Source organism: Rhamphochromis longiceps, linkage group LG2 (assembly GCF_057381845.1).
Source record: "Rhamphochromis longiceps isolate RC_006_pf linkage group LG2, R_longiceps_female_GT1.1, whole genome shotgun sequence".
NCBI lineage: Eukaryota > Metazoa > Chordata > Actinopteri > Cichliformes > Cichlidae > Rhamphochromis > Rhamphochromis longiceps.
The window spans coordinates 25,034,311-25,051,834 of NC_140558.1; the positions used below are offsets into that span (position 1 = coordinate 25,034,311).

The following is a 17,524-nucleotide window of genomic DNA, read 5'->3' on the forward strand; positions in this document are numbered from 1 at the left end:
GAGGTCACCGTTTTTCATGCTTTCATAGGGAAACAATGTATTTTACAAAGTGTTTATTTCATATTTCAGACCTAGTAGAAAGTCGGATTCTGTCTTTCTATATCTTTTCAGTGAAGCTAGTTAACATGTCAGCATTGGGAATTGCTATATAAACAAATAACAGGGGTTGTAAGATATCATTTAGGTGTATCCTTTAAAGCACAGTTTCTTGAATCCATTCAAGTTCGATGGTATTTGAAATGAATCTGAAATGTGTTATATTAGTATTTTGAGAACAGCTCTCAACTGTAGCTCAGTTCACAACAGCTCTGTAGGCTCCTGGGACCACAATTGATGCAACTCGGCCCTTCCTCAGTAGAAGAGGATTTGTTGTCAACCAGTGCTCCTCGGCTGACAGGAACTATCATTATGAGCGTGTTGGCAAAACCCACAAAAAGCCCTGTGGCGCTGAGCTGTTAATGCAAAGCTCGCTGAAGTTTCATTTTTCCATCCACACTGTGGGTGAGCGGTGGTCTGACAGAAATCAGTGCTGACGGACGTTTTATTTCACGACATCCATTTTACACAAAAAAACTAAAAATGGTGTAACAAGGCTGAAAGATTCATATGAGTGGAAAGTAATCAGTGCATATGAAGGTCCTCCTTTTTGTCTTCTTGGAATACAGGAAGCTCACTGGGATTTTTCTGGTGAAAAAAATCCAGCCAGATAACATAATTCAATTAAGTTCAGTTTTATTTATAAAATTAGGCTCCTAAATCCTTGTCTGATGAATCCTAAGGGTTCAGTACCCAGAGAGGTTTTCTACTTTTTCAAATGTAACCTTAAGAACACACGAAAAACATTATTACAGGTCATAAACATGTCAAGTTTCTTTTTAATCTCTTAGCATGTTCCAGTTCTGTTGTTTAACTGAGCAAACATAGTAGCTGCAGTTGTATTTCTGCAGTTAAGCACTGCTCAAATGCTTCTGCAAAAAAAGTTCTAAAAGTGGGATAAAATAGGTTATTTGATGCAACAAGTGTATAATAGCCATTAACATTGTTTGTGTTGGGTGACCAGAGGAGTGGTGCCTTTGACCCCCATGTTTCTCCCCCATGACTGCACCCCTGGTTTTACACTAGTTTTATACTATATTAAAGTATATTAAAGTTTTAACACTGCAAAGAATTACACGTGCACGATGTCTTGCATACCAACAGACAGTCCTATTTCTGAGAGATTTATGACCGGCATCATTTTTTATTATGCGGGAGAAACGAGGCAGAAGCGCCTTTGATGAATGAGGCGATGTCTTTGAAACGGATGAATGCAACACGTTACATTTAAAAGCCTGCCATTTATTATCGAAAGCAAAACAGCTTTCAATCAAACGCGTCGCCCAGTTTAAAAGTCTCACGTTTTGAAAAGGGGAAAGATGATTGCATGACAGGCAGAAGCGGGGACTAGCAGAGGCTTATTATCTGTGCTGGCACAAAGAAGAGAGGCATAATCTATTCTTGTGCGAGAGGCAGTTTCGTTGTCATAGCAACTGATATCCATTTTTATCCTTCATCTGACAGCCTGAGTGGGCGGGACTTCCACCTGTCAGTTATTTCCAAAGGTATTTTTATGCGGTGACAGTTGACCCCTGGACGCTTTCGATGGTTTCAAACGTGAGTGTAAAAATATTATTGCGGCAATAATCACTATGGACATTGCTGTATAATATTTAGAAAAGCACTAGCCTGACCTGGGGTCGTATTAGCCTTTTTTTTCTTTTTTTTTACATCCTTTCACATGAACAGCAGCAGTCGAGCTAGCTTTATCGACATTAGTGTCATCTCGGCAGATTAGAAGGGAGGTGCGCTAACCTTTGCTGAGTGTACATTTGAATTAAAGAGATGTTTTTGCTTTCTGTGCTGGACTAAACGAAAACGGAAGTTATTGTAAGGCTTCCTCTTGTTGTGTTGCGCCTCTCTTGATAAACGAACAACATTTCCCAGAAGTCCTTGCCGCTGACCTGTCACCCAAAATGTCAGCCCTCTGAAAGCAAATGCGCCGGGGTTATTATGATTACAGTGCTCTTTCTTTTAAAGTTTCGTTTATATATATAATTAGTATATTTAATTGTATCGCGTGAACATTACATCATCATTATTTCTCCTCCCTGTCTTCTTCATGGCGTGAGGCTACAAGCGGAACCGAAACATGTCGTTTTCTATGGTGAAACGGTGCTGTGGGACGCCCCTGTTTAGACGTGTGCTGCAGTTTAAAATGTGCAGAAGGAAGAATCAAGACTCTAATGTGACCTACACAGTGTTTAGACACCGCTGGATGAAAGCACTGCCTGTGCTATGCAGCAGCTCCAGGAGGCTAAGCACCCAGTCCGACAAGGTAATAAACTGCTGGGACCTGGTACTGTCAGCGTGAACTAGATACAATAAACATTGATAACGATAATATTAATAATTATAACCAGGTACCCTGGTGTTACAGTCCGGAAAGGACTCTGAGAGTACAGCCAAGGAGCTGCACAGTCATAAAGTTGTTGCCTCCATTAGCCAGTAGCTCTCTGTTTGTCGCCCCCAGAGAACCATAAGCTGCAGTTACTGAACCAAGTGTGCAGCATGGCTTTAGGTGGAGTACTATAATACAGCTGTTCAGTGCACGCTTCTGCTGTTTTGCTTTTAAGGATGCTGTGGACCTGTCCAAATTCCCTGTGGACAGAATCAGGAACTTCTGCATCATCGCCCATATTGATCACGGGAAAAGCACCTTGGCTGACAGACTGCTGGAAATGACTGGTATGTTTGCTCTCCACACTCTACATTGTCAGCTTTTCACCTTTTCATTTTTTAGCAAATCCAAATTAATCATAATTTATTTTTATTTTTTTAAACGTCCAGGAGGTAGAAGTTAATGACACAAACTTGTAATATTGCTCCTGTCGAGAGTGCTCCACGAGTGAAACTCCACAGTGTCCTCTACTTAAGGGTAAAAGTAACAAAGAAACAAATGTGAGGCAAAGAGCAGGGTTGTGTGATGCAGTGTGACATGTGTTTCTGATGCTAAGAGGTGGTCTGAAATTTGAGAAATAAACGCATCCAAAAACAGGAGAAACTTGGAATTTAATGTGTGAGGACAAATCAGTTGTATTTGACTTTGGTTTCATTTCAGCATAACTAGATCAAGGATTGAGGGGAGCGTGACTTGATGGCTTTCTATAACTGTCAACGTGTTGTAGCTGTTTTCAGCTGCTGCCTAGTCTGGAGTTCACTGGGGATGAGCCCATACATCACTGCTACCCTTTTTCAGCCACACACTTCATTTGAGACTCACATGTACTCTGTGACTTAAGTTCATATTCTTCCCTGGGACATTATGTCAGTATATGAGCGATGTGGTATGAGCAATCTAAAGTACGACTCCTGGTCACCCTACTCCTGCTGCTGGAGGCCCGATAGCACCTCTCACACACGTCAGGGAACACCCGTCAGCAGTTCACATTTTTTGGTGTTGCATATGTTGAAACTAATTCATGTCATTTTCACTGATGGTGTCACTAACAAACAGGTGCGATAGCGAAGACAGAGAAGAACAAACAGGTGCTGGACAAGCTGCAGGTGGAGCGAGAGAGGGGGATAACCGTAAAGGCCCAGACAGCGTCTTTGTTTTACAACCACGAGGGGCAGCGGTACCTCCTGAACCTCATTGACACCCCGGTAAGGAGAGGTGTACGTTGGTATACTAAGTAGCAAATTCAATAGAACCGGGCTTTGTTGCGTTAACTAGCCCGACGAACCTAAAACCCCCCTCACAGCTGACAGGTGTCACAATGGCAGTTATCAGCTGTTGCATGCATCGTTTCACTCTCTTTTTCCACAAAATCAAAAGAGTTACACCCTTCTCCACTCAGAGACATTATCAGAGGAACAGGTGCAGCAGATCTATAATGAGCATTCAAATAAAACACTGTTGCTGCAAGTATGATGAGAGTAAAGCTGAGAAAAGTCATTAACCAATCACCACTTCACTTAGTGGAGGAAAAAAAGAATATTTAGTATAATATATTTACTTTAGTGCTTCCTGACAGTCGATGTGACATTTGCCATCAGGTCAAAGTGAAATTTATCTTATTGATTGAAAAGGTATTCTTGGTGATAAATAGCTTACAGACTGATCAATGTTCAAGTCTGAGCTCATTCGTTGCAAATTTATCTGTGTAAAAGAGCCTCTGCAGCATTGGGACCAAGAATAAAAACAGTTATAGATTTTCTGCATCACCAACTGAATACATGCAAATTCGCATAACAATGTGATCACACAGTTTGCGCTGCTGTAATTTTAGAGCATGGCTTCCTCCATCTTTGTTAGCTCAAAAGTTTGCATGTATGAAATATATTCTTTCTGCAGAGGATATGTTGAACTCTTTAAGAGCACTTCCACATAGTTACAGACATACTGTTGAAACTGCACTTATTAAAATCAAAATGAGCTGTATGTGGCCCAAAGATGAGTTTGTGATCCCCGGGCTAACATGCCATTTTCCCGTAAAGTTGTTTTTGCTCAAGCTGTGCATGTGAATCTTCTCCTCAGGGTCACGTCGACTTCAGCTACGAAGTGTCTCGCTCGATTTCTGCTTGCCAGGGTGTCCTGTTGATCGTTGATGCCAATCAGGTACTAAAATATGCTTTCTTTGTCATGTGCTTGCTGCATATGTGTGACGATTTTAATTTTTTGCTGTCGTGTGAAGGGCATTCAGGCACAAACTGTTGCTAACTTCTACCTGGCATTTGAAGCTCAGCTGACAATCATTCCCGTCATCAATAAGGTACGATCTGACCTTCCACTGTTTGGGTTTGTTACACGCTATCGTTATAGTCGAACACATGTTTGATTCTGGTGCGTCTCCTTCAGATTGATTTGAAAAATGCTGATCCAGAGCGGGTGGAGTCACAGATTGAAAAGGTGTTTGATATTCCACGCGAAGAATGCATCAGGGTGAGCACTTGCTGCAAAAGCTGCTCTTCACTTTGCTTTGAGTCACTTTTCTGAGAAATGTCTCCGTGTGTTCTTCAGATTTCAGCTAAACTTGGAACAAATGTTGACAAGGTGCTCCAAGCTGTTGTAAACAGGATTCCACCGTAAGAAGGCTCTGCTGGTTTTACTCCTTGTCTGAAAAATATTTGATATAAAACAAAAACACAAACGTAAAATGTTACTACTTTTTCACAGGCCCATAGCGAGCACTGAAGACCCATTTAAAGCCTTAGTGTTTGACTCCAATTTTGACCACTACAGAGGAGTCGTGGCCAACATTGCCGTGTTTGGAGGTCGGGTCAAAAAAGGGGACAAGATCGTGTCGGCACATCTCGGAAAAGCCTACGAGGTCAACGAGCTAGGCCTTCTCCGGCCAGATGAGCACCCAACGCAGAAGCTGTACGCTCTGTTAATCCTCCACTCATTTTTCCCATTTCTTTTCATTTCCACTAAAACTGACTTTAGGATTCATCTCATGATCTCTGCTACAGTCAGTGATCGTAACGTTTTACATAAATAAAAACTAAACTACTTTCAGCAAATTTATATGAAAAAGAGTTTCCACTGCAAGGGATGAAAACTTACCTGATTACCTGATTTAAGTTTGGCTGCTGTCCCCTTAAAGGTGGTCTTTTATCACGTAGCTCACGATTGTTTTAAGAGTTCCTGATTGATCCTGTTCTGACCGCTTTCACTTGATCAGTTGACGTGTGCTGAATCAACTCCTACACTGTGAGAAAACAGTGACCCGTCATCCTCAGGTTCAGAACGACGAAGCTCTAAGGAGCCCAATCTAGTGCTGGAGGTGAGGAAAGATGGTGAGGAAGGAAGTGAAGACGTTATACTTGAGAGCGTGAGCTTTAAAGAACATTTTAGGTTGATTCCTGACTCGATGTGCCGCCTTCAGTATTTTTCACGTGCACACTTTTGAAAGTGATAATTGTCAGCAGGAAGATGGAGTCAGTTTGACACTGACGTTGATGTTTACCCTCTCTGTGAGTTTGCAGCCCATGGGGAAACAGCAGATGTGCATATGGACATGGTCAGAACAGAACCTCCAAAGAACAATCAAAATACAGCAGGAGCCCTGGAATGTTTATGCCATAGAATGTATATAAAAGATGGACCTACTCATTAATTGGTTAGTAAAACCTACAGCCGAGCATTTCCACTGTTGCCATCTTGATGTTTTGAGCAATGGGCAGGTCTGACAGAAACTGAGGGACACTGCACAGCAGTATGGCAACGACATGTCAACAGCATGGTAAAGCACACTCTGCTTTATGCTCCTACTGGACATTAATGACAATTTTGTTGTATTCAGTATGACTTGGCAGTAACATTTGATACTTTAAACCAGCGGGCCCCAACCTTTTTTGCGCCACAGACCGGTTTAATGTCAGAGAATATTTTCATGGACCGGCCTTTAAGGTGTCGCGGATAAATACAACAAAATAAAATGACCCGACTAAGACAAAACCTGTGGTATTTTGTAAACATAATAATAAATGTGAATCCACTGTGTAATTGTGTAACTTTATTAGCATCGTCCTCCTGAAATGCGCCAACAACACTGAAAGTTATGGTAACGCGTAAATATTTCTTTCAAAATAAGACACACAACTACAACACGGGAAGAGACCCAGGGAAACAGAGTTAACGATAAAAATCCCGAAAACCATAAATTTCACACCTGAGCCTCAACTCTCGTGGCCCGGTACCAAATGACTCACGGACCAGTACCGGTCCATGGCCCAGGGGTTGGGGACCGCTGCTCTAAACCCATCATGAATGTGTTTACTGAAAGTCTTGGAGCTTGGAAGTAGACTTCTTTTTAAAACCACAAAATTCACCACACTACACAAAACTCACTTGTTGGCTTTACTGTTATGACATATAGGCCGTGTCCATCTTTTATCTACAGGTTATGCTCACAGCACTTTACAATGAGATGACCTTATGTGGGATATCAACCAAATTTAAAAGGTTAAACTGGGTAAATTATTATTTATTATTTTATGGTGGGAGTCGGCAAACATTTTGATCACACCTTATCATTATTTTTTGTATGCTTTCTCTGATTTCTCAGAGTCTACCTTTGACAATAATTACCTTTTATTTTATTTTATCAGTTACTTGAACTGTTGAATATACAGACCAACATTTCCAAAATAACCACAGGTTAAAAAATCAGTTTCATTTACAGGTGTGCAGAGGTTTTTGCAAAATAAAGACTGAAGGTTATAAATTAGTGTTGCTTTCTGAGGTTGGTTTTTTTGTAGATTTGCAGGTCAGGTGGGTTACATCATAGCAGGGATGAAGGATGTGAAAGAGGCCCAGATCGGTGACACACTCTACCTGCAGGAACAGCCAGTCGAAGCTCTCCCAGGATTCAAACCTGCCAAAGCCATGGTCTTTGCTGGTAAGAAGTGTCCTTTCTGTTTCAATGAGAAAAATAAAAAAGATTAAGAACTTGAGCTAATGTAACCATTTCTACATAAACACTGTGAGATGGTAATAATGTGAAGCTTAGTCCTGAGTACTTCGAAAGAACTGGATAAAGATGAAAGTCCTTTGTGTTTCCACTGTGATGCAGGAGTCTTGTTTCCTGCTGATGTACACTCTCTATTTTTCCCGTCCCTCAGGCATGTATCCAATGGACCAGTCAGAATACACTGGCCTCCGCAGCGCCATTGAAAGACTGACCCTGAATGACTCAAGTGTCGCAGTGCAAAGAGACAGCAGTCTGGCCCTGGGGGCAGGATGGAGGTTGGCATGAATGTTTTTTGAATTAGACTAAAAATGATACCCAGCCAAGGATTGGGCTGTTGGGTGTCATGTAGGGGTGAATGGAAACAAAGTGTTTGGGTAATTAAGACACTGAGGTGTGGACACACAAATGTTTAGTTCCCACTTATGAGATTTTAAGGAGGTTACTGTAAAAGTATTGAAAAAATTCAAATTTCCCATTTATGTTAGTGTTCAGGCACTTGGTACAGGGTGAAAGCACCTTTGGCAGCAGGCACCACTGACAGCGTCACGGCTTTTTTGGAATGACCCCTACAAGCTTGGCACACTACAGTTTTGGAAATATCTTCTATTTTTCTTGGCAGAGTCATTTAAGCTTAACGAGATTGGTTAGTTAGGTCAGTGCACAGCCTTTGGTCTCTTGAGAGGTTCTCTATCAACTTTAAGTCCAGACTCTGGACTCTAGCTGGGCCACACCAGGACTGTTTTTCATGTTTTCTTGGCAGTCTGTGTTGGGTCATCATCTTCTTGAAATGTAAACCTTTGCCCCAGCCTGAGATCCTCCTGAGCACACAAGGTGACAATCAGAGGCTGGTCTCCTCAACACATGCCACCGAGATGTGTGAGAGTGTGGCAGAGTAATCAATTTTAAACCAGAAGACTTTGATAAAGTTAAACTTTTCTCAGGGCGAACGACTGAAGTGTCTGCCAGTTACAGTGAAAGATACTGTTACTGATTCACTTACGATAGGGTGGTAAATGCATTATAGGGTTACCTTGGTAACCAGAGACTGGAATGTCTGCTAGTAGCAACTGACCATCAGCAACAACCAAGATTTGTCTCAGATTACTTAGACTAGCCGGGAAGCCAGATATTCGAGGACTGTTGGTGTGTCAAGATTTTTCTTTGAGAAGGTCAGAGGCTGCCACACTCTTTGGGCAGCTTCATCTCATTTTTGTTTATCTTCCTCTGATCTGAGTCTTGACAGAGTTCTGTCTGTCAGTCTGCCACGCACTATCAACTCAAAGATACCACACTCCTCCATAGTTAGATATGGAGGACAAACACAGACTGTGTTTGTGTACTTAGTCAAAAAGTTGTCTCTAGAATTCTGTGCACTGTTTTCCCTCAGTGGTCTCTATCTTGCCTACATGAGGAGAAAAAGAGGGACACAGGATACATCAATGAAACAGACTGTGATGCTAATAGCTTGACAGCTTACTTTTTTTTTCTGGATTGGCGTTATTTAGTTGTGTTTTTTGGTGTTTTTGTGTATTAAATGATCATCTGTAATGCACAAGAATGTGGAATTACGTGTGCTCAGCAACACAACATGTTCAGTTCAGTTTAATTCAATCTTATTTATATAACATCAAATCACAGTCAAAGTCAAAAGTAAGGTAAAGACCCTAAAATAATGCAGAGAACTCCCAACACGAGAAGCACTTGGCGACAATGGGAAGGAAAAACTCCCTTTTAACAGGAAGAAACCTCCAGCAGAACCAGGCTTAGGGAGGGGCGGGGCCATCTGCCGTGGCAGAATGTGGCAGTTAGCATGACCGTCCCAAACAGTAAAATCCTCATTTCCCATTAATGCCCAGCTTTCTGGTTGACAAAGTTTTTAAATGAAGTCTGAAAAAAAAAAATCGCAAAAGTTTACAAAAGCTGTTTTCTGCTTTGTCACTTTGGACGTTTGTGTGTTTATTGATGAGAAAATTAATGAGCTGAATCCAGTTTAATATTCTGTCATGATTTTGTTCACAAACTTTAACAACAAATGATTAATCGGGGAAACATAACTTTCCTTAGGACATACTGGGTGTTGTCAGATTACTCAGCCAAGTACGAGTCTGTTTATTATCTCAGGTCACATTATCAGTCCAGATGATGTACATTCGATTCTGTTCATGGGCGTGATTTAGACAATCTAAATGTACAACACTGTGCTGGGATAGCAATGAGTCTTACTTACTGTTGAACTGTTTCCAAACGGCCTCTTTCTAATTAAAAGCCTGAATATCAATTATGAAGTTCGAGTGCACCTGTGGACCTTCCTGTCCCCTTGCAGACTTGGCTTCCTGGGTCTCCTCCACATGGAGGTGTTCAATCAGAGGCTGGAGCAGGAATACAATGCTTCTGTTATCGTGACTGCGCCCACCGTGCCCTACAAGGCTGTGCTCTCCTCAGCCAAACTCATCAAGGTAAGAGCCATTCCACGCTCGTATATCTTCTAGCCTTGCTGCAGAGCTTGGCTCACGCTGATTTCATCAAAAAGCAAGTTTCAGCTGACTTGGAAATTGATTATGGATGAAGGCTGTCTGGTGTCACTGGCTTGCTTCCTGTAAAATGATATAGTGTAGGAGCTACCTGATGGGAAATGGTGCAGAATGTTCTAACGCTAATGGGAAAACACAAAGCATGCTGAAGTCCCTCTGTTACTTATCGTGCACTCAGCTCTATAAATAGTTGGACCATTAAACGTTTTATTATTTTTTTTGTAATATCGCCTCTCCGCATCATTTTAAATCAAACATTCACAGTGTGATTAAAGTTTAGACTTTCAGCTTTTTATTTAAGGGGTTTAGCAAAGATATTTTATTAACATTTTAGGATTCACAGCCATATTCATGCATAGTCTCTGATTTCCAGAGCCCCAAAAGTAACTGGAAAAACTAACAGAATTTTAAATATAATGATTTTTTTTCTCAGATGAAAATCCTTTCCCGCCTTGAGATCCTGTGTTAGACCTTTAATGCAGCAACCTTCAGTTGCTGCTTGCTTGTCTCTCTGCATTCATTTTAGTCTTCACTAACTAAAGAGCAGCTCTACTGGGTTAAAATCAGGTGACTGACTTGGCCATTGAAGAATATCCCATTTCTTTGCTATATGTTGTTATTCATTTGCTCTGTGAAGGGCTGGACAATTGGTTTTTGCAGCATTTAGCTGAACCTGAGCAGAGAGTACAGCCATGTACACTTCACAATTCATCCTGATACTTCATATCAGGTCACATCATCAGTAAACACTAGTGACATGGATCCACTGGCAGTCATATATGCCTCTGCTGATTGTTTCAGATCATGAGATATTCTTTCCTTTTCTATACAAAGTGCTACAATTTAGTCTTGGTTTTATATCTCCACGCTTATTTTTGTTTGTTTTGCTCTTGTAGATGTTTTCTGCCAAAGTCTAATCTGGCCTTCTTGTTTTTGAATGAAACCAGACGTTTAAACCTTGTTGTAAATCCTCTGTATGTCCATTCATGAAGGCGTCACCTGATAATGTTATGTCTATCTGCTTCAGTGTTCTTGAATTTGTTAGATGCTGTTAAGTTGTTTCTTACGAAGAAAATAATTCTGTGATCATTGGCTTGAGTTGTCTTCTGTGGTCTTTCAAGGCGTTTGATGTTGTTTAGCTGCCCAGTGCACTCATTCACTTTAAGAATGTGTCAGATCGTTGGTTCAAAGATAAAACAACGTGTAATGCTGGGAAACGTTCTTATCCCACTGTCAGTAAATATTGTAATGATTTTCTATTATTTTGTGACAAATTATTAAAAAATCTCAGAAAATAGAAATAAATATGTTTTACAATGTTCAAACCTTCTTCTGCTTACAGGAACATGGCAGTGAGGAGATAACCATTGTGAATCCTGCTCAGTTCCCCGACAGGTCGGTTGTGTCAGAGTATTTGGAGCCCATGGTCCTGGGGACCATTCTCGCTCCAGACGTTTACATTGGAAAGATTATGACTCTGTGTTTGGTAAGAAGGAAATGGGAAAAATGCAGATGGAATATAGCAGAAAACCTCCGTCTGCAGTTTAACCTGTACAAGTTATTTTACTTTTCTATTTTAACATTATCGCTCTACTTTGTAAACATCTTATCTAAATTGTGGGAGAACAAATTCTTTTAACTCTTTAAAAACTGGTCTGATGACAAAGAGGACCAATAATACTGTAACCTGGAGAACGAATTTCCATCTGTGTTTATGAAGAACGTATTTTCCGATGAGACTGACATTTTCAGGTGTTTTTGTCTCCATGCAGCCTTCCTCTGTTTCAGAAATAACCAATAAAGTTATAGCTGGTGTATCAATAACATGTCAGACTAACGGTTTGTGTTCTTATAGAATCGCAGGGCGGTCCAGAAGAACATGGTGTACATAGATGACCAGCGTGTCATGATGAAATATCTCTTCCCTTTAAATGAAATCGTGGTGGATTTCTATGACCTCCTCAAATCACTCTCATCTGGATACGCCAGGTAAAGCCATCAAAGTGTTATGTAAATACACTGTGTAAAGGATTTTTATAGATTTTGTAGGTTTCATCTGCAGTATTTAGGTATTAAGATTTATAGAAGGTATAATTTTTAGGAAAGTGTAGATTATGGAAAGTATCCAATGTTACAAGTTTAAAAATAGGTTTCACACATTAAGTTATTAGTTCATTTTAATTTTGGTGTAAAATCTTTTTCCATGCACTCTAATGGTGTAGCCTCTCCTGTGCACCTTATGTATTTTTATGTTGCGCAGCTTTGATTATGAGAATGCAGGTTACCAGGCTGCTGATTTGATAAAGATGGATATTCTGCTGAATGGACGCCCAGTAGAAGAGCTGACCACAGTTGTACACAGGTACATTTCAGATAATGCTCTGAGGTAAAAAATTGAGACTTTTGTGTTAATTTTCACTGAATGATTTACTTTGTTTGGCCAGGACATGTGACTCTGATGTTACTTAAGAGCACCTTGTTATGAATTTTTTTGGTCATATTCTTACCTTCATTGTTATTGTTACTGGCAAGGTTACAGTATATAGTCCTTCATTGCTATAGTAATTACTCTTTGCCTGTGAAGCATGAAATGTATTCAGCACTATGGTTAACATTTAAGAAAAAAAGGCCTTTTGGCAGCTGCTGTTAACATGACTTTACACACTGGACAAGGACAAAGGAGTAACTTTACAGAAGAAAAGTGATGACGCTCAGCAAGATCTGTGTGTAATGTACTCACTAGCAAAGCTGGTACAGGAGCCAGCACAGACGTAGGTAATTGAAGGGCGCTACGCTTCGCCAATGATGGCTACTCTCAGACGATTTATACAGTAAGCCTTGGAGTTGAGCCGACTCGAGCGAAGCTTCGGTCTGTTCCTTAAGGCCAACGCACCAATCACAGAGCAGAATGTCTTTTATTGGAGGCGTGTTCACTACGCCTTTTCAAGTAGAGAAGTCATTAACATACCTTACAGTTTGAAAACAGATGTATAGAAAATGTATGATCCAGTTTCTCCCAAAGAGATGGGTGATGAAGTTCATGCTTCATTTGAGAGGATGGTGCTAGCTGACCCATTACAGCTAGTTCCTTTTATCCAATCGCGAGAAAACTGAAAGCTTTTTCATTTTTACACGGGCTTAACATATCTTACAAATAAACAAGTAAATATATATTATCAATAACTATTACTATCTAAGGAGCTTCTGAACTTCTTGAAGTTTCTTGAAGACGTTTCACCTCTCATCCGAGAACCTTCTTCAGTTCTAAGGGTAATTGGTGGAGAGTCCCAGATTTTTAAACCCTACTGGGAGTGTCCTTAAGAGGGTCGTTGATCCATTGATCATCTGCCTAATCACCTGAGCCAGGGTGTGAAAACTGATGTGGATCACTATACGGGTGAACCCATTGTGAGACCTTGCCCCACCCTATCATGTGACTTATGCGAGTGGGCGTTAAGGCGTCTAGGAAGGGATCTCAAAAGGGTTTGGGTGGGAAGGTGTCACAGTGGGTTCACCTGAAACTTTGGCTGATAGATGAAATGTCTTCAAGAAACTCCAGTCGCCTTTCTTTTAAAGCTGCTTAGATTACCATGACCTGGATGACTGAGAACCTTCAAAGACATTATATTTTTATATAATACTAATATAAAGCATAATTTTAAAACTTTGGACAGAGCTACACAAGCTATATGGAGTATGTTGTGCACAAGTTTGCACAACATACTTATTCTAAATAAGATAATTGCGTGAGAAAATAAATCAGACAAATGTTATGACTTTTAACTGTTTCCTTTCAATCGCTCAGCTGATGTCTGTCTCTGTAATGTGAGCTAAAGCATTCAGAAGTCTCTCCTTGCACCAGCACTGGTGTGTCTGAAACCGAAAACTTCACTTAGACCTACTTCAAACAGCTTAGAGCCCAGACGATATCAGCTGTTTGCTGATAAATTGGTATCTGCATTTATAACAACCAATAAAAGCAAAGTTAAAAAGTGAAGAGGGGATGGGAGAAACACCCTTCATTCATGTTAGGACTGTTGGTGTTGCGTAGTTTGTACACCAGAGGGCACTCTGCAACTTCCCTGTGGGCAACATGTTTCTAAAGCCATAAAAACAACCAAACTTGCGTTGTCATATTATCTTATTAGGGACTCATAAATACCTACACATATCAAATGTTCAGGAAATCAGTTCGTTTTGTGACAGAAAAAAATATCAGCTTCATATACTGGATTTTTAAATCACCAAATATATTGGTGTGGATAGTGTTTGGTGAAACTTCAAGTGTCAAACTGACTTTGGTGAAAATCCGGCTTTGCATTCTTCAGTGTTTAGGAGACAGTACCACCAATAATGCTGCTTTTTTTCAGTCTGTTGTTAAGCTAGTACTCTAGATTAAGGACAAATGTTTAAATTTCAAAGTACCGTGAGTCCTGTGGCTTCAACCACGGTTTGATTTTGTGCTGACCTCCCAAACAGAACGCTTATTGATTAATTGTAAATGACACACGGGCATGTCAGTATTCAATACTGTATTTTAAGGTGACGTGGTGAGGGTAGTGGACTTTCTGCTCCACTCTCATTTGCTTTTTCATCAGCTTTACCTGTCAGGGTGAAGCTGATATATGGGCACCCGTCAGTACTTTAACAGTTTTATGATTTTTTCTGATAAGTGTGTTTTCATTACAGGGAGCGTGCGTACAGTACAGGGAAAGCCATGTGTGAGCGACTAAAGGACTCCATCCCAAGGCAGATGTTTGAGATTGCCATACAGGCAGCTATTGGAAGTAAGGTCATTGCAAGAGAAACGTAAGTACAAGAGCTAAGATTTTGTTAAAATGATGTGTAGATATCAGATGTGAAGTACTGTATTTAATATGTGGTATGACCACACGTGTCTCTTCCAGAATAAAGGCGTATAGAAAAAATGTTCTCGCAAAATGTGTAAGTAAAGTTTGTTTTTCTTTCTTCTTAGAAAAGTCCAAATATACCACTGATGCTTTGAAATCACTTTTTTTGGTCTCGATAGTATGGAGGTGACATTACACGGAAAATGAAGCTACTGAAGAAACAGGCAGAAGGTAAAAAGAAGATGAGGCGTATCGGCAATGTGGAAGTTCCCAAAGATGCTTTTATTAGTGTTCTGAAGAGGAAAGAAAAATAGACTGTGAGACTATAAAACAACATGGAGCAGGTTTTTGTTATTGAAAGGCTCTGTTACGTTTTCTTTGAATAAAGTGCTGCAAACTGGAGTGAAAATCCTTATTTGTACATGTGTCACAAGTTATTGGCTCTTTTCTCTCAGACAACACCAGCATTACAAACCATTCTTTCATCATTACACCTTCATGTTCATGACCATTATAGTTATAACTTATAGTTATACTTGTAACATTTACATAAATGCAGTCTGAAACCAATCAGGAGAATGACTAGATGTTTGAAATGCAAAACCCCCACACTGGTTCAACAGGAAGTAAAACAAGAGAAGCTCACATAGTACAGTTCTGTACAACATCTACCTGCTATATTGTTCAGTATGCGCCCTGATCAAATTATAGAATTATATAGAAATATAACTGGGAGCCGCAATGAGGAGGCCAAGCAGTTCAGCAGGGCACGGTCGCCATGACAACTCGATTCAAGTATGTCAAAGGGACTTTCGGGAAAAATACACTTTTGCTTTCTGTTACACCTGAAAATGACGCATTATTTTTGGTGTCATCACGTACAGCAGTTGCTAATATTTTTTTGTTTTATTTTTTCCCAAGTATCACACAGTATCTAGGGAGGCACTAATACTGTCAGTCGTTTTAAAGAAAAAAACATATAGATGCCATTTCCATCCTTCATTATCTTAATGTGGAACTTCTCAGACTAGAAACTATCAGACTGCTTTCGCTGGCTGTTTGGCTTTAGTTGGTAGTAAACGCCGACAGCCACTGTCCTATTGTAGTCCTAGAAGACACTTTTACGTGACCATGAAAATGCTTTGATAGTTGGGATCACTAATACTTCTGGAATGACATCTTTTCCAAAAAGGCAATGACTCAATTTGACAATATTTTCTGGTATAACTAGATAAGTACTAGTTTTCACAAATTTTATTGGTAATAAACATCAGTGACTTTAACCACCTTCACTGTTTCTAAGCTTTTGTTGGAGAAAACAACTAATCAGGGGATCGTCCCCAATCATGAAATCACATTTAACAACTTTACAAAACACATCAGATGTGTTAGGATTAGGATTCACCTTTATTGTCATTACACATGTATAAATATGGGTAATGAAATACAGTTTGCTGTACAGACGGGCAGATATACAGATGTACTATGAACAATTATACTGATGTGGTCTGACGCTGCTGAAGCCTGATTGGACATTTTCATCAGTTAACAGTGCTTCAATACTACATGCATAACTCAAATCAAACCATCTTTGTTTAGGAAAACAACCTGCACTTTAAACTTATCCCATAGTCCTATCAATATTATTTAGAACCTAGTCCTTCATACTTACTACATCTTTATTTGTTGTTTTTTAGACCTTTTCACATGAAAGAAAAGTACAATTTATATTCTGCATCATTCATGCTGCGTTTCTAGGGGAAAACTAAATCATTCATTGTTGTATATTCTGTTTTTCCAGTAGATGGCAGCAGGAGCTCAAGCACACCACGAGGTGGAAGTTAATTTCATCCCCAGCTAATGTCCAGTCAGGCTTCATCAGCGTCAGACCACATCAGTGTCACATTTAAATTGTGCAAAAAAAATTCAACACTGTCCCCAGCAGTTCATTTGCCTGATGAAAGTATGTCATTGCCTCTAAGTGCTGTCCTTTGTACTTAGGCAATGTAAGCAAATCTAATTCAGGGACCAGCTGGCATTTTGCTGCAGTAAAGAGGAGGAGGACAAACGCTCACAAAGTGTACTTCAGCGTGTGTAGTGGATTCAGGAGAGGAACACTTCTTATTAATCTGTGTGGACTATTACAGATTATAGGCCTGTTTTTCCTTCACATTTTGTCAGCATAGCAGGGAGAGCACATACGACTCTGACGGATGACTAATGAGGCCATTAATCAGCAACGTAGGGAATGAATGGCCATAGGTTTCCAACAGGCAGTTTTTATGTGGCTGTCAGACAAGTAAGAGCTTTCAACTGCTTCTGCTGTTGAGATGGAAGGTACTGAAAACAGCAGTAGAATTGCAAACATTCAGATGGAAAACTTTCCTTATAATTAAACAGAAAGTCATAAATATATATAATGTGTGTGTGTGCGTGTGTATAACACTGTAATATTCAATTCAATTTTAAAGTACCAAAACACATCAGCAGTTGCCTCGGGGTGCTTTATATTGTAAGGTTAATACCTTGCAATAACAGTGTCACTCTGACAAGCATGCGTCGTAGGAAACGCGATTTGGTGTTGTTTGGCTCTAAGTCCCACCCGTAGTTTCGTGCTATCAATGCGGAA

The 17,524-nt window shown here is 40.1% G+C and overlaps 1 protein-coding gene across 2 annotated transcripts; it reads left to right on the top strand.

The window, feature by feature from the left end:
• The first annotated feature begins 1,980 nt into the window (after positions 1 to 1,980).
• guf1 (GTP binding elongation factor GUF1) lies at positions 1,981 to 15,298 on the top strand. 2 transcript variants are annotated; one of them, XM_085419602.1, is made up of 17 exons: positions 1,981 to 2,374; positions 2,673 to 2,784; positions 3,554 to 3,702; positions 4,577 to 4,657; positions 4,734 to 4,811; positions 4,898 to 4,981; positions 5,060 to 5,124; positions 5,216 to 5,419; positions 7,303 to 7,442; positions 7,666 to 7,789; positions 9,838 to 9,970; positions 11,388 to 11,531; positions 11,901 to 12,034; positions 12,306 to 12,407; positions 14,735 to 14,854; positions 14,953 to 14,989; positions 15,075 to 15,298. In XM_085419602.1, the coding sequence occupies exons 1-17, from the start codon at positions 2,189 to 2,191 to the stop codon at positions 15,207 to 15,209; spliced, it is 2,028 nt and encodes a 675-aa protein (XP_085275728.1). In that variant the 5' UTR covers positions 1,981 to 2,188; the 3' UTR covers positions 15,210 to 15,298. The 2 variants fall into 2 exon arrangements, with proteins under 2 accessions (XP_085275728.1, XP_085275735.1); XM_085419609.1 differs by lacking the exon at positions 14,953 to 14,989 and having other exon boundaries at positions 15,021 to 15,152.
• Positions 15,299 to 17,524: the final 2,226 nt, after the last annotated feature.

Excerpts from the sequence above, each read along its gene's own strand:
- guf1 (XM_085419602.1), top strand. The coding sequence starts at position 2,189 with ATGTCGTTTTCTATGGTGAAACGGTGCTGTGGGACGCCCCTGTTTAGA. Across the intron at positions 2,785-3,553 it reads CAGACTGCTGGAAATGACTG|GTGCGATAGCGAAGACAGAG; the intron begins GTATGTTTGCTC and ends ACTAACAAACAG. Across the intron at positions 14,990-15,074 it reads AAAATGTTCTCGCAAAATGT|TATGGAGGTGACATTACACG; the intron begins GTAAGTAAAGTT and ends TGGTCTCGATAG.